Raw genomic sequence first — 24,381 nt, 5'->3', positions numbered from 1 at the left:
ATTTCTTTCTAATTATTCGAAAATATAAATAAAGCAACAGCTTTCGTTTAGAAATGACTAATTATCGCTTTGTTTCTAGAGCAATATCACAAATAGAGGAATCCAATTCACCACTTACCAGAAATATGAAACTAATAAAACAATCTGAAGCAGCTTTTGAAAATATCACAGGCAAAACAGAGCCATGATTTTTCAAAAATTAAAAAATTGATTGAAAAAATTGTGGATTTCAATTTCTTGAGAGAATTTACTGTATCCATTGATTTGGATTCTGCAATAATTATCAATTATAAAAACTTCCCTATTACATTATTTGATGAAACTTTTCCATTCATAAATTTGTATAATCTGACAAGAAACAACATTTTTTAATTGTAATCCAATCTGCTTTGTGTAAGAAATTCATATTTGGGTTATGTTTACATATGTAAGAATTTATGAACCTAAACCGGACAGAGAAAAATAATAACAAAATAATTCACAATATTGATAATCCATTCAATAAGTACTTTTCATCCAGAATGTGATATACCTAAACACATCATGTTACTGTATTTTCCAAATCTGCTGTTAATTTCCAAAATTTTATACGATTTTCACATGGACATATATAAAGAATTCCAAATCCGTATCACCGAATCATCACCAAGGAGTGAAGAAGATAATATAACGAGGTTTCACTAATAACAACTAGAAAATCATGTCCTCAGAGAAACTTATAGCTGATCAAAAAAAGAAAAGAAAATTAATTAATTATTGGAAGTCACTTACTATCTATAATTTTTTCGTTAGGTTGTCCAGTTTTGTAAAGTTTTTATGTGAAATATTTTTGTATATTGAATTATATATTCCAAATTAACTGACTTTTGATTTTTTTATGGCTATTTAAGAAAAATAAAACACTGTTCCTGTTTCCTACAAAATGTTAATTACAATTTGGATTTGATAGAATATCACGAAGTTTGCAAGCCTTTGATTAAAACATAACACCAAGAAGTTTTATTTTGCAGTCACTTAATTTCCTAGATTGAACCTACTTCGAAAGATATTACCAAAAATTCATTCTCAATTCTTCCTCTTTTGAAGACAGTGGATTATTTAGACTCCGAATATATCGATGCCGACATAATTGCTTTACCTCTCGAGGTTGACAATCTCACCGATCATGTGGATGATGGCTCTATGGGGCTTCAAAATGTTGGTGATATCGCTGGGCATATTGAATTAGACATGCCATGTCGTTTTGACTCGAGTGACGATAATTTTTGATTGTGATGACGATATACCTTTAGCACTGTTGACCGTGTACATTGACGCAAACTTTCTCGCATAGTGCAAAGAAAACAAAAATAATTTCGCCTAACTGGAAAAAAGTTCATTCACATTATAGTACTCGTCTGCTAGGAAATAAATGAGAAGAAAATTTGGAAAATATGAAAACGAAACTTGCTCTCCAATTCAACTTTTTGAAGAAATTTTTGACGACATGGTCATCTAAGTCAAAATTCCGCTGAGAAAAATAACCACGATTTTTCCGAGAGAATACTGGTCGGACGATGAAGTCTTAGGTGTACCGACAGAACGCAATGCTTTTAGTAGGAATGCTTATCTTGAATTGAAATATTTGCCTCATTTTCAAAATAACTTTGGACAATGTGCGGGGCCGATGGATAGTGCTACAATTTCTCCTGGTATGATGGAAAAAAAGTGGTGAAGGTGCAAGTGAACCTTTAGGAGCTAGGATCGTTTCTAAGATGCTATCCGTTGTAGAAAATCCCGAAAGCCACCCTATCTATTTCAACAACGTCTCCAGTAGCCTCTCGTTATTTTAAAAACGAAACGAAATGTGTTTTCGATCGACGAGAACTACTAGAGAAAACAGAACTCAAAAGTGTCCCATTATAAAGATACGCAAAAGTTTGAAAGAGATAATTACGATTACCATTTTGATAACATACTTATTTTGAAATGGAATGATGATGAATGTGTATCAGTAACTTGCGACTTTGACACAGTAGATCCTTTGGCAACAGTACACTCATGGAGTCGATAAAGAAAGGAACGGATACCAATTCTACAACCATATGTTGTGAATATTTTTAATTGACATATGGGACGTATGAATCAGCACGATTGGTTGTTAGGAAAGCACTCAATAGCAATTGAAGGAAAAAAGTGGTACATGGCATACAGACATAGCAGTGGTCAATGCTTTTTGGTTGTATCGTGCAGTAAACTGTAAAAAGTCGATACCAATAAATGATTTCTGGAGACAAATTGCAGTTCCTCACCTGAAAATTGGACATAGGTAACGAGTAATGAAGAGTCGACCACTTAGCTTACCGTCGACATCAAAATTAAGTGTTGAAACTAGTGTCAGGTTATAGAGAATATGTTCTCGAGAAAACGAAAAAAATAACGTCGATATCAATTTAGCGGTTGCAAAGGCAAGCCGACAACATTTTATAGTAAATGTAATGTAACATTATGTGGGAGTATTTTTTTTCTACGCAACTTCTAATCAAAAATTGAGAAAATCGTTTGAAGAAAAGTAAATTGGGCATTAATGGGTTGAGTTTAATGTATAGCAAAAGAAAATAGGTGAAAATACTGTTAAAAATTCAGATTGCCGCATTAGTCTTCATTTCGAAGTTATAATAATATGAAATTTTCGACATAATTTTTGAGTCATACATTGAAATCTAAGGGCTGATCCTTTATTATTATTTTTTAACATACACTACCGGTTGAAAATGTTTACCCACCCCATAATTTTTTCGCATATTTTCAGCATTTTTGTGCAAATTTTGACGGATTGACATATTTTTAATTTTCAATATACATATTTGAGAAAGCTTACTAATAATATTTAAAACTTCCTAACCTTATTTTATTTACAATAAGCCATCATGTCATATCATTAAGATGACAGGTACTTTTAAAGAGGTATTAAAAGTAATAAACACTTCCATTCAACTACGGGAATATGTGCATGTTTTACATTTTCATAAAAAAAATCTTGATAACGGTATTTAACATCTTCGTAATGAGATATGAAACCAAGACGCTGTGGGAACTTAAATAATATTATGTTTGTAATCTTACGCTAAAGTTGCAAAATGTACAAAAGAAAAGTAACCGCATTTTATAAATTACATATTTAAGTGAGAGTAGATTTGAATATGTAACTGTTCTCATCAAATCAACAGTACTCACTTTAATGAGAAAAGGTCAACAAAACGTAGAGACTTTTCACGCTATTATATTACAGCTCTACATTAACAATTGTTTTCACTTTTGTGGAAATATTATTACCTGAAACCAGTCAAGCAGAAACCTTGTTTCGGTTAGTGATTCGCGAAGATTCTTCCTATCGAATATCATTATTGGAACTTTATGCAAGTGGAAAAGGGTTGCAAAGAAAAGATTACATTAACCCCTATATCGAGTATCAGCATTGATAGTTTTATCGTTGACAAGAATATTATAAAATCATCCTTGACATCGAGCTATTTTAGTTTTAAGGTTCCCCCATTAATCGCTATAATCACTAAAATTTTCTGTAAACTATGTTCGTACTGCCACTAAGATTATTGAAATTTGATTGCGAAGTCTCTACTAGTTCCAGGACATTAACTGCTTCACAATTCAAAAAAAATTTGAAATTACTTGAAGGGATGAACACCAAGCTTCAAATCCAATCTCGTTCATTGATGTGGTGAATTACCGAACTATTTTAGGACTTTTAAAGCAACGGATTTCCAATTATTCTTGAATAAATCGAGGAAATTTATGTATTCAAAATAGTGTGATATTTTAAAACTATTGAAACCGTTTTATACTTCTATGACCAATTGGAATTGGATTTGAAACTGTAGCATAAACGACAAAAATTTACAAAAAACGATAATATACCAAATTAAACAAAATTCCTCACTATGAAATTGGTGGGGATGAAGCAAAACCAAGGGATTTCGAGCGTGGGCTAAGGCAAGAAATTACTATTTCGAATGCTAAAGATATACGAGAATGTTTGGACAAAAGTGTTTCAAAAGTTTATACTTTCGCTACAGTGATGATATTGGTAGTTTGTCAAAATTTTACATCAATCGACTAGAAACAGTAGTTTTAAATCTCATAAAGAAGCATGTCTTAGATGTTGGGTGAGTATCAAAGCTAACGTATTTCTACTGTTCGTTGAACATGATTTGGACACAGAAAATAATTAAGAAAATCGAGGAAAAGTTAATCAAATATTATTCTGAAAGCATTCCGTTCCATGGAATGATTTATATGTGAGACGTCGCGTTTAAGAGTGACCATTTACTGTAACTACTACTACGTAGTATTAAGTAAATGGATATGCAATGTTTTGCATGGACAGTCTGCAGTCTTTCTTTATACTGATCGAAAGCTCGCTCTCGTTCAAACTAAATTTGGATATATTCAAACGTGACCCAAGTGAATTTTTTTTAGATACAACACAATACCCAAAAACAAAATCCAGTCGAAGCAATGTTCTTCATCCGCGGAACTTGCGGACAAGAAAACAAAAACCATTTTAACGATCGGTAAGATCATTACCTTATTGTTTTGGGGTTCCAAAGGTGAAATCTCTACTAAATATTTTGTAAAACGAAAAAATATAATAGGCCAAGATGGCACTTCAATTCGTTTGAGAGAAAAGTTTTGATCCATTACGACAAGGCTTCTTCTCATTCGTCTGCCATTTTGCGGAACAGTTAAGTTAAGAATATTTTAACGGGTTGGAAAGGAATATAACTGAGAGTAATGATTGAGTTGTGGGACAAATTGGACGCGGAAGTCAGAAAGCAGTGTCCCACTTCCCCTCCACATCTTTTGAATATCCTGCAAAACGAATAGAACCAAATAGACGACGATTATTTGTCGGAATTATTACAAAGAATGCCAAAATTGTGCACCGAAATAATATAAACAAAAGGGGTTACATCGGTGAATCAAAAACTTAAAGAATTACATACAGTTTTATAATTTCTATAATCTTTAACAAAGTAATAAAGTAAATTTTGAATCTAAAATGCCTGTCAATTGGCATCCGTATCTTTTTTGGTAGTATCAGAACTAACATCTATCAACCTATATCTCAAAAACTAGATTTGATAGAAAAAATCCATTAATATTTGAGATAAGTTATTTTATCGATCTATCTATATCTTCTAAGGAATGGGATTAAGCTACTGTGAAATGGTTGTGGATTAGCATTTTTTTATTGTAGATTATTCGAAATAAAGGAAAAATGTATATGAATACTTTAATTAGAGTTTCTGGAAACATCGACGATATACATACTTTCAACTATTACCACTACAAGAACAATAACAACTACATAGAGTCTAGAGCTTTTATACTTTTTACCTTCATTCTCTGACGACGATAAATTGGTTATCGAAACGCGTGTTAGACAGCGTAATTATGAATGTTGACGTGGTCGTACTAATAAAGAATGTCTTCAGTATGTATAAATACTTATTTCAAGTGCTTATATATTCAGTTGAAAAGTATCTGGAAGAAATTAAAATCTAAGTTTTCATAATCAAATAAAAATATAAATTGAATTAGTTGGCGTTTAGTTAAATGGTACTACGATGTTTATTTAATTTTAACTAAACACTAAATCATAATATTTTCCTTGAAATCTATAAAAAAGTTGCAGCATCATTCTTAAGAATCAAAACTAAATTAAAAAAAAAACAATTATGTTTTTACACCTGCATGTTTAATATGGGTCATTAATAGTAACTTCAAACACATTTGTACGTGTTTTGTTAAATGTGGAAAACATAATAAAAACATAGTTTATTTTAATATTTAACAATAATATGATATTTATATGTTAATAACGCTTATTCCTTGTGTTTGTTCAACTACCTTAAGTAATTTATAAATACATAAATCCCAATCCAGACTCTCTACTAAACTATACCAGGGAACACGAGTGCGAGGTTGTGAAAGTACCTCGCCTCAATGTCTTTTTTTTTTCGGGCGCATGTCAAAGAACGTGAGGATGAATACAAAGTGAACTAACGAAAGGGTAAATAAAGTATAAACTCTTACGTTCGTGCCCGCTCTGACGCTTTCGTTTGCGTTACGTTCGATTTCACGTTGGATAGGCGTTTAATCTGATTAATTTATGTTGAACTCGAACGATGGCGCCAACGCGAGCGCTAGCGTAAAAGTCTATAAATTGACCTATACTCTAACTGACGTGCCTTTCTGAAAACAAAGCTTTCTCTATCTCAGGTTCATCTCAGGTATTGAGTACTGAGGAGAAATGAATATACGCATCAAATAGATTGTCTCATTGTAGGTGGAGTGGTTATGACGCGTGTGTTTACTATCAATATCACCAATTGATAGTAAATTGAGAATATTTGTAACTGCTATCAAAATAGTAATTGTTTATGCGATAACAATCAATAGCGATACTCAAGCAGAGTATATAGATCAAACTAAATATACTAGTTGGTTTGATTCAGTTTAATGACTTGTTATTTCCATTAGTGATGAACTTGAAAGTGATTATAAAATACAAAGGTTGGCAGAAGTCAAGCAAAGCTCTCGAAACGCCACCAAATCGTTAAACAGTGTTGAAAACGTACCAGAAATTCTTAAAAATGGGCTCTGTTGCCGATGCGCTGAGTCTGAACAACCGGTATCTGTAACAACTAATAAAAAACAGTGGCGCTGGCATTAGATAAGCAGCCGAACCAATTAGCAATGCAGCTATTGGGAGAACTTCAAATAGCCGATCTATCTTCACGACGAATGCTGAAACACATGCACTAACGAATTTTCCGACCACGTCTCTTCCACGAACTTCACGAGGATGATTTCGTGGCCCGCACTATCATGTGACCTGACACCCTGCGGGGCCTTCTGAAGGACCGCATTTTTGCAAGAGGATCTCGAACCCTTACCGACCTCCGAACTGCAATTGAAAAAGAATTTAAAACTCTTCGCGAGAAACGTTGCCGTGAATGCATTGATCAAGATGGACATCCTTTTGAATACTTAAGTACAGTAACCCTTTTTCGAATCCCTTTTGTAATTTTTTTAATAAGTTCATTGTGACGCTGCTTTTTTTTTTTGTCTTAATGCAAAGTTGTTGCCGACCTTTAGCTAATAGTGTCTTCTACTAAATATGATTTCAATTGTTTACGAATAAGTTCTTTAAAGATAATCTAGAAGTTTAAGAACAGAAAAAGGAGTAAAAAAGATGAGAAGTAGGAAAACTTTTGGCAGGAATCTATCACAGCATTATAGATAGCCTTTAACAGATCATATATTCCTACATAATCCTTTGGACGTACTTATACAATGCTTGAGCTTAAGAGAATATACTTTTAATACATAATTTTTATTATCCTGTTTCCGTACAATGGAAATCTAAACGAGCTGTACATTTCCATTTATATTGCCCTTTTATTCACTTATTTGTGGAACAATAGCAGTATCAGGAGCTTTCTAACCCCCTACTTCATGGGATTTTAAGTTAAGTGACTGAAAGAGCTGAAGAATCAACTCCAGTACAGAGATGTATACAATAGGAATATACAGAAGCGAGTCTGATCCAAAATTTTGCTATAAGCGTTCTGCTCAATACAGTATATATTAAAGATAACTAAGAAAAATTTGCACACGTATATACAAAAACCTTTATATCTATAGCAAATGTAAATATAATTTATATGTTACTCAACGTTTAGAGAGAAAATGTATGAATTGATCAGAAATCAAAAGCAAATGCTGATTTATTATAAACATAAAATTGTTACCTTTAAACCTTGGGTGTGTGCTTCAGATCCATTTTCTACATATGACACAAAAATTCCAGTTCCATGTTCATGCCCCCCTCTTATACTAAATCCCAAAGTGGGTAAATTTTTACCGCCCAATGTTAAGTTTCCGTTAGATCGTTTAACCAGACGAATTGTTCTAATTCTGTTGTTTCTACTGCCACAACTGCCGCTCAAAGTTTCCGACGACATCGTGGAGCAAGCGTATTTATGTTGGTGGTGACCGAGGGGATACTCCATAGTCATCATTTTAATAACTGCAAACAAAAATATTTTAGAGAAATATATGCTTTTCAAAATGATAATAGTATTACACAGCGTTATTTATTAAGGAAGGCAGATTAAGAATTAAGAAGATATAATTATAAAAACTATCTTGATTCGGAATGTACGAGACATGCGGAAGTTATTATTACATCGCTGATGTATGAATAGAAATTATTTCACATCAATTCTCACTCTCTGCTCAGCAGACACATTGGTACCACGAAATTATTCCATTGGCGCACCTAAAACAAACCTTTTGCAAACATTACCGATACAAAAATAACAAACACACCCAATTTCAATAAAGGAGAGCAAAGTTTGCGATCTGAATTTTCAGTATTGTGAAAGTGTAGAGAAATTATTCCATTCTAACAATTTAGTAAAACTAGCAAACTATTTATCTTGTGGGGAACTGTGATAATTAGTATGACAGTAACGCAAATAACACTCTGAGTGATATGGTCCTGATTTTGATTAATTATGTCCAACAAAAGAAAGACGAGAAATATTTATCTAAAAAAGCCAATATAATTTTTTTAAAATTCCAGTTTTTTATTTTAGTTGAAATCAAAAGGAAAAAAAATCTTCGGTACACAAAAATAAATACAATTAAGGTTTAGAAATTGATATTTTTTGTTTTCCTCATTTGAGACTTCAAATCTAGTCACCCATCATGTTCTCGTTTATATATTTGTTAACGTTGTTCAAAGTTCAACACATCTTGTTGAAAGTGTTCTTGCTCTTATCAGTATACCCTCAAGTTATTTTAAACTGAACGAAATGAGCAAGTAGCTTACTTTGAGGGACATTATGCAACCCATACTTTGAATTTACGAGTTTTTGAAGTTTGAGAGCTGAAATTATCGAGTATATTAGGAATGAATGATCATTGCTTTAAGGCTCATCTTCACTTATAGGCATTCAGTAGCTCTGGGAATTCTCACTAGTCAATTATTTTCTTTATTTGTAGACCGACGAAAACATAAGTTTCAACTCCAGTCCCTGACATTTAGGACAGTACTCCAAAGCTTCAGAGTCTTGACGATAAGCCTTCGCAAATGTCTTCACAAGTCCTAATTTTACATGCAACGAAGGCATCAAAATATTATTGGCTTTAAGAATCGGTTCATTCTTGACACTATGAAAATCGATTCGCTTAGGTCATGAGTGCTACTTATAGTGAAGGCTCTAGTATCCTCTAGTATCCCCCTTGCATTCCCACTATAAATTTCGCCATCTTGAAATCTTCATCTTTATCAATGGTTAAGGATACTCTTCATATTCTAAGGTTTTAAACACCATTTTAATGCTTTATGTTATTATGTTTGAACATTACAGATTAAGCCAGAGACAGTTAAATAGTCATGGAAATTTAATTCCATTATAAAATAAACTTTTTGAACTTTATATAGAGATAGAGTCTTCCGTTGTCTCTTACCGTCTTTAAACTCGCCTAAAATAAACGTTAAACAGGCACTGATTAATATAAGCATTCTCTGCTTCCGCTATTACTAGACATATTTGATAGTATTAGATGTTCCTTCGGATTTCAAAGAAAAAGAATAGGAAAATGTTCAATTTGATGACAAATTGATCTTTTCAGTTATTATTTCAATGAATTTGGCGCAAAGGTTACAAAAATAATTAACGTCATTTTTACACTTTTCGGAAATCATTTTAGTCTTCGCGCAACATCGTTTCTTGGTAATACGCGCACACATATTACCGAGGTTACCTACCACTACCTGGTCCATAACTTCAACCCTTACTAGACCCATCTGTTGTTTGTTAAAAGCGTTGCTACGCAAACTGTCTGTCAACATCTTGAAATATGGTTATGAAATGTACAAATAATTTTATTTGCTATGAATGGAGCATCTGGTTACTTTAAGTAGTAGACGATCAACAAATATTGATTCAATAAAAGTCTTTTTTTGACTTCAATCAATATATTTCGATGTATCGTCGTTCCGGAAGGACATGACTTCAATTTTACAGGAGAGTAAAAAACAATTTGCAGTTATATGAAACGACTAATTCAAAAGAGTTTAAGTGATTCTATATTGAGATAATATAAGATATATATACAACTTTCGTTTTCCAATGATTTGGATTACGCTAACTGTCGCCTATTTTTTACGGTCTCAAGAAATTTGTGGAATTTTTAAATATATCTGTTCAAATCAAATGGGAATCAATCCAGGTTTTTGTCTGTTACGTCACTGTGGCACAAGACTCAACTACTCTATGTCGTTTTTGAGCACAACTGAGACGTGTGGGGTTGTTTCATTGAACAGATATTTCGACTATGACAGAAGAATTCTATGGCAGTTGATTGGAACCACAGTTACATACATTCTTCCCTGTATACAGGATATATTTCTTTTATTGTCTATAGACTCATTTCCATATTTTCAATACCATCATTGTTCTTCAGGAGTAGTAATACATAATAAATATACTGTAATGAATGGAAAACTTTTGTTCCAATTCTCTTTTAATATTTGATATACAGAAAGTAGAAAAAATATAAATTTGAATCAAGTTCTAGGAAATATTATGAAGAAGTAGCACTCCATGTAACTTCATGGTCCAATATAATATACACATTTTTTTCTTTCTAAATACGAGGTGTGGCTATTAAATAACGAGACTGGTTACGAAAAAGGGTTTTATTATAAAAATTATTCTATATTCGAATGCTCCCCTTCAATATACTCCCCTCCCCTCGCCACACACCTTTCCATACGTTTTACCCATTGATCGAAGCAGTGCTGGAAGTCTTCTTCGGTGAGTGCCTTTAGGAGCTCCGCCGTTTTTTGCTTTACCGCTTCCATCGACTCAAATAGGGTCCCTTTCGAAGCAGATCTTTTTCTAACCTTTCTAATTTTTCAAAGAAATCTGCACTAGCACTAGCTTCGCACAGACTTTGCCATGCGTAATACCTCGTGTAAAATTTTTATCTTTATCGGCGTTTACAGCCTCGGCAATCATCCGGATGCTCATTCGACGATCTGCACGCACAATTTGGTTGATTTTGATCACTGTTTCCTGAGTTGGAACAGTCACAGGGCGCTAGTTATCTACAATGCTCTCTCGGCCCTCGCTAAAGCGCTTACGCCACTCAAAAACACGCGCAAGAGATAGAGAATTGTCCCCAATTGACGAAAGCGTGTTTTGGGAGGTGCATAGACAAGATATCTAGATACCAGTCGCACTACTCGATTTTTACCCCACCCGTCTAGGGCGTCCTCTAGGCGCGCAGTCTTGTTATTTAATAGCCAGACCTCGTATTTACCACCAATAACAACGGGACGAAATGTACTACTTCAGTAATTTGATACATTTTTAGGAAAAATATTTTTGAAAGGAAATTTGCCTAGACCCTATAAAAGAAGTTACAAGATACGAATAAGTTTATTAAATAACATGTGAGTGTATTATCACCATTACATGAAAGTTGCATGAATTTTGTTCTTGTTGATAAGTCGAAAACAATGATTTCGTACGATTTAAATATTGAACCACTCACATATATTCAAGGTGAAATTATGATAATCCAAGCCACTTATCTCTTTTACACTGAAAGGTTTTCTAGTTCGCGAAAACAATTTTTAATTTCAATTGTTTATAATATAGATATTTTCATGCATCAAACTTCTATTGAAAGTAAACGTTCCAATATTCCTATATAATTTATACGTCTGTATCCGACGCCACTGAAATCACGTATCTCTGCATTCGAATCAACAATGTGAAGGTCTCAGGTGAGATTTGAGGTCGTCTCGCTTGAGGCTTTCTAAAGTAGGTTCGAGAAAGTGCACACACACATACACATCAATAATTGGATGGCCGGACAACGATTAGAAACTTATTATATTCAGAAACAATTGAACTTGTTTTTTAACACAGTATATTAGTTATTTACATGTTTGAACAAAAACTTTTCGACGTTTCGGTTGACTTAAAAGAAATGAATGTTAACAATACCGGTTCTGTTTACAGAAAATGAATACAATTCACTGAAATTTCGTTTCCTCAATTTACATAATTAACCATTTACGAGGATGGTTCCAGAAGTACATGGCCCAAAAAAAAACCAAAAATTTTGGAAAAAAATATATTAATTTTTCAACTTAACCTCTTTTTAGCTCCATACACTTTTTTTAGAGATGTTCAATAAGTTCGATACTTAAGAATCGTCAAATTCCTCAAAACAAGCATTTACTGTCGACATCACCTCTAAATTATTGAAAAATCTTTGTTGGACCACCGAGTCATTTTTTCAAATTTGTTTACTAGGGTGCATCAGGTAGCAATTCAGACTTTAATTCATTAATTTTGGCTATTGGAATAACGGATGTGTAAGCTGGTGCAGTGTCTTCATAAAACAACACTTTCTTCTTAGCCAAATGCGTCCGTTTTTGCTTGATTTCTTCGCTCAAACGTTGCAATAAAATCGCATAAAACTCGCCATTGATAGTTTTTTCTTTGTCAAGATAGTCGATGAAAATTATCCCACGCACACAAAAACCTCCGACGCCAAGACCTAGCCTGCAGATGGAACAGTCTTTGCGTTCTTTGGAGCCTGTTCTCCTTTTACAGTCCATTGTTTTGATTATTCTTTTGTTTCAAGTGTGAAGTGATGGACCCGTGTTTCATTCATGGCTATGAAATGGCGCAAAAATTCGACTTTATTTCTGTGAAATATTGCCAAATACTCGATAGAAACACAACAACAACAACGCTGTTTTTGTTCTATTGTGAGTAAACGCGGCACCCATCTTGCGCATTTCTCATGTCCAAATTTTAAGTTAATATGCGATGTACTGCACTTTTTTGGAATGCCTTATATGTCTGCTAGATTGCGATCATCCAGTACCGCTTTATGAATTTTTTTCAACATTTTTGGAGTCGTCACCTCATTTGGTCGACCACTGCGATGTTGGTCTTCGCGGATCGTACGGGCTCGCTTAAACTCTGCAACCCAATATTTGACTGTTGATAACGAAGGAACAGTCTCAACCAGAGTAGAATCTAGTTCAACTTTTATATTGGTTGTGCTATAATAATAATAAATAAAAGTATTATATCACATAACGATAACCAATTTTTTTCATGTCTGCAAATTCACTGAAAACGTGTTCACTATTGAGGGCTGCCAAACAAATACTAAATTACTTGGCGTCTTCAAACTTGAAGCATATGCTGTAGAGTTTGTATACTTTCTAATACAGAGTATTTTTCAAGCATATCTAGGTCAGAGCAGGTACTTCTGGGACCAACCTCGTAAACCTATTATTTTGGATTTGTTGATAAAAAATGTCAGTTTATATGATATAAATTCTTTGGAAATAGCAATCAGTTTTCAGCATATTCTACTATTCAGTTACACAGTACTTATGTCAGACATTTATAATTAAGATAGAGTAGAAATATATGAAATCTTAAAACAAAAATTGGTTTTTAGCAATTTTTATTATTTGCACACGTTTTCACGCCCCCAGTTATATAGTATACGTACTTGTTCACAATTGATACCAGACGTAATCTTCGTAGGAATATATGACATTGTTCAACCACGATATAGTTTATATTCACCCCATTCACAAAAGATGAATAAATGGAAAATATTATGCCAACTTACTAGGTGTTTCGATAGAGATTCGTGAACAATGTCCTAAATTATTTTGCACCAGCCGAAGGCGCACATGTGTAGTGTCCTATACAAAAACTCATGGATCAAGTTTCTAACTGCTCCCTAGGCTATCCTAATCTCCGGATTCCGAGTGACTGAGAAGTGCCTCGGCAAAAAAAATTATGAAATCATATCAAAAACAAGTATCTACTTTGATCACTTCTACAAATTTAATTTTTTGGAAGGGACGTATAATTGGAGGAACATTAGACTCATTGAAGGGAGATCGAAGGAAGCTATGCTGTACCAAGCAGACTTAACAGTTAACAAACCTAATCAAATTCTGAATAAACCTAAAATTATTTGGACTGTTGAACCTTCGACAGTACTCTACGCTACAGTTATTTGAATAACCTCAACCAATTACAAATGCCTTCTTTTTACGATGCTCTTGGTTTTAGAGAAGAGAAGCAAGTCACAGGGTAATAGGTGCGACTGCACTCACGTGCTTTTTAGAGAGGTTTCTAACCAAGTACTCCTGAACACATTTATTGTTTATTGCTAGCAACTCTACCTGAAAAATGATGAGTGATGTTTCTAGAAGTAAGGCTTGGTACAGAAATTTTCAGTTCAGCTCCTTCCTCTAGCTTTGAACTGTCTGTGTACTAGAGAAATACATTTTGAGCATACGGAAGATTTTTGTTGACCCTTGAGTGGCGGTTGTTAATTACCATTTCGAATGGAGTATCTTTGCATCTGGTCTATTGGTTTGTAACGGCTTTCTAGGACAAAAGTCCCTCAATACACTGTTATTTGGTGGAACAGGCAAAAACTGTGATTCCATTCCATTTTGGTGGTTCATTTACAATAAAATAAACACTGATCTCTATTTCTTACATAGTTTTGTTCTCTATAAAATTGTAAATTAATTCTATGATTTCTGTCGCCTGTCTATTTAGAGCAGTCTGTCTAATTCTAGTTCCCTTCGAAGTCGTTAAAATTAATTCACTTCCAATACAAAAATATATACTCGAAATCGCCACAGTAGAAGCTAAATGTAAATCCCACTCTTAATCATTGCACTGGTACAAACAAAGCATTGTGCACTCTAGGCAAAACTACAACGTGCTATACTATTTCCAACTTTACTTAATACTTGATTAACAAGAAATTCTTGTTATATTTATGCGTAAACTATTTTCTGTTTTAAAAAATAACACCTAACACAAATAACTAAATTTATGCATATTTCGTTTGGAAACAAATATGTGGAATAAATAGATCGAATTTCACAGTTTCGTATTTGCTGGAATTTTTCTCGTAAATCTGGTTAGACAACATTTCAAACTTATTTATTAGATATATTGATAGAAACCTCGCAAACCATACACACAGTATATATATATATATATATATATATATATATATATATATATATATATATATATATATATATATATATATATATACTTGATTGATTTTGTTTATGGAATAAACTTCATCAATTATTGCCACATTTACTTGTACGTCATCGCCCCCTGCAGTTATAAATATTTACATAATATGATTGTAAGTATGTAATTTGTGAATTACTTTATATGCACTCATGTTGTGGGATGCCATAATCGAATGGGCATTAGAAAGCTGCATTTTGTAAAGAGATAAGTACACACCTTTATTAGCAACTGCGAAAAACTGATTAATTTATTTATAACCTTAAATAGTTGTGAATAAAATCGACTTTCTTTTTAAATGTCTATTTTTATTATTGACCTAATTCCAGTGACACTCTTATTATTTTCATTTACTTCTTATTTATCACTAGAAATAGTGAATTTGAAGAAAAGATGAAAAATAATTATTTCATTCTAAGGTTATTGTTCGATTCTTCTTTTGTGGATAATCTTAATGCTAACAGCTGATTATGGTTTCACCTCACCCAATGATTATTCAAAAAGCTCCATGGTATACATAAATTGATGAAATTCTTAAGCATTTACTTTTGCATATCATTTGAAAATAAAAAATTCTATAAACTTAGTAGGTTAGAACTGAAATTTTATTCTATTTTGAATATATTTCATTATTAGTCAAATTATTTCCGTCAACTCCAAATCGTTCTAGAATAATTTGTTATATTATTAAAAAAATTAAATATCTCCTCATTACTGCTTTTTGATTTCTTTCTTTTCTTTCTTTTCTTTCTTTTCTTTCTTTTCTTCCTTTTCTTTCTTTTCTTTCTTTTCTTTCTTTTCTTTCTTTTCTTTCTTTTCTTTCTTTTCTTTCTTTTCTTTCTTTTCTTTCTTTTCTTTCTTTTCTTTCTTTTCTTTCTTTTCTTTCTTTTCTTTCTTTTCTTTCTTTTCTTTCTTTTCTTTCTTTTCTTTCTTTTCTTTCTTTTCTTTCTTTTCTTTCTTTTCTTTCTTTTCTTTCTTTTCTTTCTTTTCTTTCTTTTCTTTCTTTTCTTTCTTTTCTTTCTTTTCTTTCTTTTTTTTCTTTTTTTTCTTTTCTTTCTTTTCTTTCTTTTCTTTCTTTTCTTTCTTTTCTTTCTTTTCTTTCTTTTCTTTCTTTTCTTCCTTTTCTTCCTTTTCTTCCTTTTCTTCCTTTTCTTCCTTTTCTTCCTTTTCTTCCTTTTCTTTCTTTCCTTTCTTTTCTTTCTTTTTTTTTCTTTTCTTCCTTTATGTTCTGTATCTTTTCTACTTTCTTTTTTCCACTTATACCATCCATCATCGAATTCTTCTCATTCCTCACCTACCTTTATTTATTACTTCCTTTTTTCCCTTCCTTCCTACATTTCTATTTTCGTTATTTCTTTGACTCCTTTATTTTCATTTTCTCCTTTCTTTTCTTATATATTCTTCTTCTTCTACTCTCTTTTTATCTTATCTTTTTGGATTTTGCAAGTATTGAAAATATTCTTCAAATGTTTGTTACTAGAATTCTCTCAATTTCTCACAAACATTTACATTCGGAAGATTTCAAAACTCACTCACTCAGATTTGCGTGTTAAGCAAGGTCTTCAGATGCACCTTCCTTAAATTAGAAAGTAGTATACTCATATTGTTTGTTTCCTCAATTTCCACCCAACTTACATAATTCCTATTTATACAATAATTTATTAATATTCATATATTATGATCGTTACTGATTATCTTTTTTATCGTAATTTGATATCGAGAAATTTCAAAACAACCAATAAATATTGAACCGTCTGTCTGTTTAATCGACAGCTGTTTCGATTTCTCTAATCTAATAGATACAGATTATGAGAAGAAATACTAATTTTGCAATTGAAATGGTCTATTAGTTATAATACAACGTAATAATCATCACAATCAAGAATACAATTTAAATAAAAGTGAAACCGTTTCGGAAATCATTAAATTACCATTTGTTTCGATGCAATTAGTATAATTAAGATTATTTATGGTATTTATACAATATTCTTTAATTTCGAGCAAGTTTTAACAGTGTGCAATGAAGTCAAAAATGTTGCAAATTCACCTCTTGTCGAACTAAATATATATATACAAGGTGCATAAGAACCAACCATAACAGAGGCGTATAGGGGAGCTCAAAATATGAGATTGGGGGCAATTCACCTCTATACCAAGATGCATCCCTGAGGAGTTATACGATAAAGTTGGCGAAAAATTACAAAATGTCAAGAGTTAGCTATTGATTTATGCAACTTGCAATTCAGTAATAGAATTTCATAACTTAGATACCAAATTATTCGCATTTGTCTATAATGCTTTTCCACAATTCTTCTCGGGAATAAATTCTCCACGTTTCTTCTACAGTTTCCTCCACTTGTTCACTGAATAAGTAAAGGAATTTTACACTCAAATAAATAAAATTATAACAATTCAATTACTACAAGAAACGAGTTTGCAAATTGTCGAAATTGGTGTAAGCCAACTCTAGACTTTTTTTAAATTTTTCAAATAACATTATTGAAAACATGTTTTTGGCTATTCCACTGTTCCTTGAAAATGAAAAAGTTTTATAAGGAATTTAAAAGTGAAAAAAATTATACTCGTATAATATTTTGATAAAGACCGAAGTAAACTAAAACGTCAAATTATTACCTAATATTTTGAACCGATTTTATATGAAAAGAGACCTGAAATCAATATATATCAACACGAAAAGCTTATAATGAAGTATAAGGAGTAAAAAGTAAAAGAAAATTAAAATATTTTACGGATTGTTGAAATTTTTCAATTTGCATTTTTTCCTGTATTATACTTTATTTCAATACTCTCAATACAAAAAAAAATTATTCATGTGTGTTTTTTAACTTTGCAATCTTATAGTTTCAAGTCAAAATTTGACAAAAAATATATTTTCGTATATAACTGGTTCTATTTGATTTAAAAATAAATCTTGTATATGCAAAGTAACAATTTAGAAACACAAATTTATATGTTTTGGAAATTTTGGGATATAAAGTTTTGTTTTCTAAATTTATTGTCAGGAAAACCGGGCGTCTGTGGTACTACCTCCATCTTGAAGATGTCTCCTGTGGCTTCAATTCGTAGAACAAGAATTACTTAAACAAATAATGACGAAATATCACAATGGTTTTTTGCTCATTTTTTTATATCTACTTAACCACAAACGAATGAAATTAAAACTTCGATACACTGTAATAACTGTGAAATTGTTAGCTTTTTACGCATCATAGTCCAAACCTTATTAAACTGTGTGGTTTAATAGATAGATAGGCAATGGCGTACAATCATATTCATCTCTTTCAGTGAATTTTACGAGGCTGTACAAATTGCGAAGACCAGCATCGCAGTGGTCGACCAAATAAGTGCGCGAGCGAACAGATATAGTAGGAATTCAAAAAAGTACATCGGATATTAACTGATAATTTGGACATGAGAAAGTTGTGGGCCATGTGGGTGCCACATTTGCTCACAATAGAACAAAACCAGCATCGTGAAGATGTTTTCATCGAGTGTTTAGCAATGTTTTACAGAAATAAAGCCGAATTTTTGTACCATTTTATAACCATGGATGAAACGTGGGCCCATCACTTCACACACTTATTCTATTCATGTAAAATTTGAAATTCTTTGTGTTTTCCATCAATTTCATGAGTGATGTTCAATAATGTCTCCTATATACAGTGAGATGGTATTAATTAATAGGTACAGTCACTTTTTTATCAATTCCTTTCTTGGGGCATACTTGATTGCAGTTTTAATTATTGTAAAAGTTTCTAGAAGTGATCAAAGTTGCACGAGCTGACTAAAAAAAATCGTCAAGATAGGTTCTTCTCGACCCAATAGAAACAATTAAACCAATTTACCATACAATTGCTGTAAATCTCTTCTCAATACTCTATAATAAAAATCTTTGCTACCAGAAAAAAATTTGAGATTAAAATCCTTTATCTACATACGAGTCAAATATCAGAAGATAGCCAAACTAACTGGTGTTTGTAGTGAAGATTACTATGTATATGGTAGTAGCTAATCCCCCCCCCCCAGTATTATGGCTTCCAAGATTGAAACTTTGATTTTTTGTTGAACCATAACAGTGATCAGTACATGATCGGCACGTGAACATCCCGGGCGAAATGCAGAACGACATGGTTATTGAAAAAAATCAGTGGCACCATAATATTCCTGCTTGGGAGGGGCGAGCGCCGCATTGTTGAAAAATCCGTTAAATCGGCTGTAGTACAGGGACGGCATCGTATTATCGCACTACAGTGAGATTGTTTATATTTGTCGGATGCGTAATATTTATAAAAATGGAATTTTTGGAAAAATGGTATTTTTTGAGGTAGAAAATGAAGATTAGATTTTAATATTTCAATACACATATTTAAATTTTTAAATCAATGTCACGTTTAGAAATTTAGATATCAAAGCAAACACTTAAGCATTTTATTTTATAAATATAATTTAGCCAATATATTAGATTATACTATTAAATAATTATATGATACTGAAAATAGGATTTTAAAAATTGAAGAGATGAATAAGATTCATATCATGATACGCCCATGTAGTCTTTTTTCTTGAAGCAGAAACTTTTTTCGTGATTTCTTTTTCTCATGTAGCTATTGAGTATATTGGTTTTGTTTAATTTAAAGGAAAAGATAGGATATATAAGTAACGTTAACTACGTTGTTACTATTAAATAGACTTTTTAGAGTTCAAGGAGATTTAATCATTTCAATTTTTACTACATTGGACTATATAAAACCGGATTATTTTAAAAATAATGTTAATAACTTGGAATTTGATTGTTCCATTTGTAATGATTACACTAGAATTACGTCCATAAATAATTAATCAAAGCTCAATTAAAATAATTAGGTACTAAACCGGTTCGATACCCGTCATGGTTTTCTTCCATTTTTCTCAATATAAGTTTGTATTCATCAAGATAAAACATTTAACTTACACATCGTATCCAATGCAATTAACTATAAATAAAACTCAAGAAATATAAACTGTAAGACATTTGTAAGATAGAGAAAACAATTAAGAAAAAGCTTTTGACACGAAAAAAACACACTAATTTTGTTTTTCAGACACGGTATGCTGTATGTAGCGAAATTTTATGTATATTAGAAATCAACACAGAGAAAATGGAAACCAATTTGGCTATTATATGGCTAAATAGCAACAATGGGGCAAGTTACAGTTAGCTTTACTATTAATATTCATCAGAAGATGGATGGCACATGAGATAACTTACTAACGATAATAGATAGGAATATAGAAAATATTTTTCGCTTCGCGAAATAAATCTGGTTTTTTTTATTATTGTAAACGAACAGGAAACACAATAATAGCATATTATAGGAGAGATTATCAACAAAGTTAACCTTAAAAACAAATTAAAAAAGTAATATAAGATTTGAGAACTATTTTCCAGAAGTACCTTGGTGTTAAGTAGAATCCTACAGATCGGTATCATTATTATCAATTATTTCAAAACTATTTGATAACATACTATTAATAAGAATACAAACCATTCTTGATCATAACGAAATTAATCCATCCCATTAGTTTAGCTTCTGCAATAGGAACTCCACAATAGATCAAGTACATTGTATAATAAATATAATGGAGTCATCTCTTGAAAAAAACAAAATATGCTCAACTGTCTCTTTAGAGATTGCAAAAGCATATGATAAAGTGTGGCATAAGGGTTTGTTACTAAAAATCAGAAAATATTCACCTTCTCATTATGTTCAGCTAATAGACTTTTACCTGGAAGACCGTACATTCAGAATTAAACAAGAAAACGTATATTCAGAGCTTCGACTGGGTTCCTCAAGGCAGTGTTTCGGGACCAATTCTGTACCCATAAGATACTTGTGACATCCTTGTTTCGGAAAATTTTAAACTGACTACATTTGCAGGCGACACTACAATAATAGCTGTTGGAGATTCAATTAAAGAGGTTGTTAATAATCTTCAAAATTTAATTAACCAAATAGATGTCTGGACTAACAAATGGCCTATTAAAATCAATAAGGTAAAATCCGCTCTTATCAACTTTAAGATGGTAAAAAGTCTCTCAGTTACACTAAACGATAAGATTATCCCATATAAGAAAACGGTCAAATATTTGGGAGTATATCTGGATAAAAAACTAAAGTGGTAGGAGCATATCAAAAAGAAAACAAAAAAACTGAAATTCAGATAAGATAAAAATAAGGTGCTATTATACAAAAAAATATTCAAACCCGTATGGTTTAAAACTATGGGCCTGTACAAGGGAAAGTAATTATGCTTGCCTGCGAAGAGTCCAAAACCTAATACTAAGGAATATAGTGGTTTATCCGTAATACACGAGAGCTCCATATAAAAACAGTCAGAGAAGAGATAAAAAAGATTGCTGAAGACCGACTCCCTACCGCATAAATAACGAAATCAAGAAACACACTCCGCAGTTTCAAACCCACCAAGCCTTTTGAACTTGTGTGAAAAATGACAGTTATGACCTAATTCGATAGTTGTGCGCATAAACATATATTTCTTAAGTGAACCATTGGGAATACTTAGGACAGTAAAGTACTTAGTAGATTAGGTTAAATGTAAAATGTCGGTTAATTAAGATTAGGTGCATTGCTTCTGTCATTAAAAAAACATGATGCTAAGTATTGCGAGTAAGATGTATTTATATATACTGAGAAGATAATCAAAAGCCAAACACTAGCTATTATATCTTCTCACATCGTTTCTCGAGAACATTGATCATGACCTTGATGTTAGCTTTGATTGATAGCCTTTTCTGTTAGGTTCATAGCCATAGACCAAACTTCATCTTCGGTAGAAATCCTAGCAATGAAATCTTTAATTTACTCGCAAATTGAAACACGATTTTCTCTTTGGTCATCAGTCAAATGTTTCGGAAGGCACTTACTTGTCTTATTTAAATCGCTTGTTTGACCAAGCAAGTTTGTCCACTTGTTATACATTCTCATCTGGTCGAAGGTCATACCAACTTTGATTTATCCTCAAATGACAAATTTTCAATATCAATTTGCTCATAGACAGGTTTCTGTATTTTGTCAATTTCTTCTGGATTTGGAACAAAAATTGATACTATTATGTTACTGAAGATTAACCTTTCATGTTACACACTGTAAATACAATCCCTCCAAAGAGGTAGAATGATAATCCTAACAGATTCAAACTGGTCAGTGCGTTTCAAAACATGAAGTAATAGAAAGTTGTGCAAATAATTGCTGTTATATGTTCCAGCTTAAAATAACTGTTATTCTTTCTTTCGTTGTATTTCTTCTTCTTACGACGCCCTCTACCCACGTAAGTTGGTGATTCAAATGGCTATTGTTGCACGAGAAACCGCAGCTCTGAAAATTTCTGTAGACGTCTGTCCGAGCCATCTGCGCAAGTCTTTCAGTCATGAATTTTGTATTATTTATAAGTCCTAGGTACTGCAGCTTTCTCCCCTTGATTGTCGTGAGAAGTTCTTTATGTTTACACAATTGATGTAGGACCTCTATGTTTGTCTTATGTTCTGTCCAAGATATCCGCAGCATTCGTCTGTAGGCGTACATTTCGAACGCATTAATTTTCTTCTCTGTGGCCGCATCTATGGTCCAACTTTTTTGCATCTGTCCAGAAAAACAGGAAAGATGTAACAGCGAAGCATTCTGGTCTGGAGTTCCAGATGTTGGGTTTCCCAGAAGTTTTCCTCACGTTGTACAGATTTTCCGCGCTTGCGCAATTCTTGATCTGATTTCGAGTTTTTGGTCGTATTGCTGGTTGACGAGCGTGCCCAGGTATATTAGAGATGACACTTGTTCAATGATCTCTTCATGGAGTCTTAGGATGGCGTTTCTTCGTATTTTTGAGAATACCAATAGTTTGGTCTTGGACCTATTCATAAGAGGTTGAAGTTCTGGTAGGTTACTGGCCACTACCACGGTATCATCTGCGTGACGAAGATTGTTTATAATGTTTCCATTGATCTTTATGACTGCAGTTGTATTCTCGAGGACTTCGCTGAATACTGCTTCAGAGTAGAGGTTAAACAGTAGGGGAGACAATAAACATCCTTGTTTAATTGATTAATATTGAAATATACACTATGGGACTCATTCCATAATTTTATAATTATTTTACCTCCTTTCCCCTCATAATTTTTATACTGTGTAACTTTACATATTTAGGTTAATAGATGGAATTGATTATGTAGGTCTCTCTCTACCCAATCTCTGTTTTGCGCTCTCCATTTGAAGCTCCTCTTATTTTATGCTGCATGTACATAATTCCACATACATATTGAGCTAAATGTCTTGAAAACCGCGTGTTAAATTTAATATTAAATAAATGAGGGACATGACTGACATTATGATGGAAATAGAACCAATAATTCTAGTTTGTTATTAGAAATTTTCGTTTGTAGAATCAAAGCTTTACTAAATTGGAAACTTTTGATAAAATAGCATAAAATTTGAAAAAATTGACATTGGACCTTTTAGAACCAAGCCACAGATATATTTTTACATTTGTATTGGGTATAAAATCTAGCCCCATACATAAAAAAATAGAAATACAAAAGTTATATCATAAAAATTATTTCTTTTTATTAGCATATGTACGAACTTGAGAGGCAGCTTTTATAACAATCATGAATAATGGAATCAATCTTGAACAATACAAAGATCATTAGTCAGCTCCCCATTGGATGTTAGAGTTGATTTTTAGTGTTTAATCATTTAACCTGATTATTTATAAACTATAGTAGGCGTAAGAGAAAGCTCTTGTTATTATCTATCAAATTTTTTTAATACGTTACTTATTATTGTTTATTCAAGATTGAATATAATAGATTCTGAAAGTATTTTTTCATGTTGATGAATCTATTAACGATAGTAAAGAAAACTTTCATCTTTTACTACTTACTTTGTAAATTAATCTATATCTTAATGCGCTAAACCCAATCAATGAATATTCTTGAATATACATATTGATCTACCAAGTATTTTTCAATTGTTATAATTAGATATTTGGAAAAATATACCAATAAGTTGATTTTATATGATATCCAAAGTTCTATAGTTTAGTAATTTTTCTACCAGTTTAATGTAAGGTGATCCGTCAGAAAAAATAATGGTTATAGCATGTTTCAGAT

The 24,381-nt window shown here is 32.2% G+C and overlaps 1 protein-coding gene across 2 annotated transcripts in view; it reads right to left on the bottom strand.

The window, feature by feature from the left end:
- LOC130890765 (harmonin) overlaps positions 1-24,381 on the bottom strand; it is a 79,959-nt gene that overhangs the window by 45,170 nt on the left and 10,408 nt on the right. The window contains exons 1-2 of one of the 2 annotated variants that reach the window (XM_057795068.1): positions 18,246-18,400; positions 7,818-8,095 (exon numbers count right to left, since the gene is read on the bottom strand). In XM_057795068.1, coding sequence (XP_057651051.1) covers positions 7,818-8,087 — 270 coding nt within the window. In that variant the 5' untranslated portion in view covers positions 8,088-8,095; positions 18,246-18,400. Of the gene's footprint in view, positions 1-7,817; positions 8,096-18,245; positions 18,401-24,381 lie in introns of those variants that run through there. The other variant, XM_057795067.1, reaches the window with a different exon arrangement.

This window comes from Diorhabda carinulata, chromosome 2 (genome assembly GCF_026250575.1).
Source record: "Diorhabda carinulata isolate Delta chromosome 2, icDioCari1.1, whole genome shotgun sequence".
Lineage (NCBI taxonomy): Eukaryota > Metazoa > Arthropoda > Insecta > Coleoptera > Chrysomelidae > Diorhabda > Diorhabda carinulata.
The sequence above is the reverse complement of the archived record's forward strand: the minus strand, read 5'-3'. Positions and strand labels throughout refer to the sequence as shown.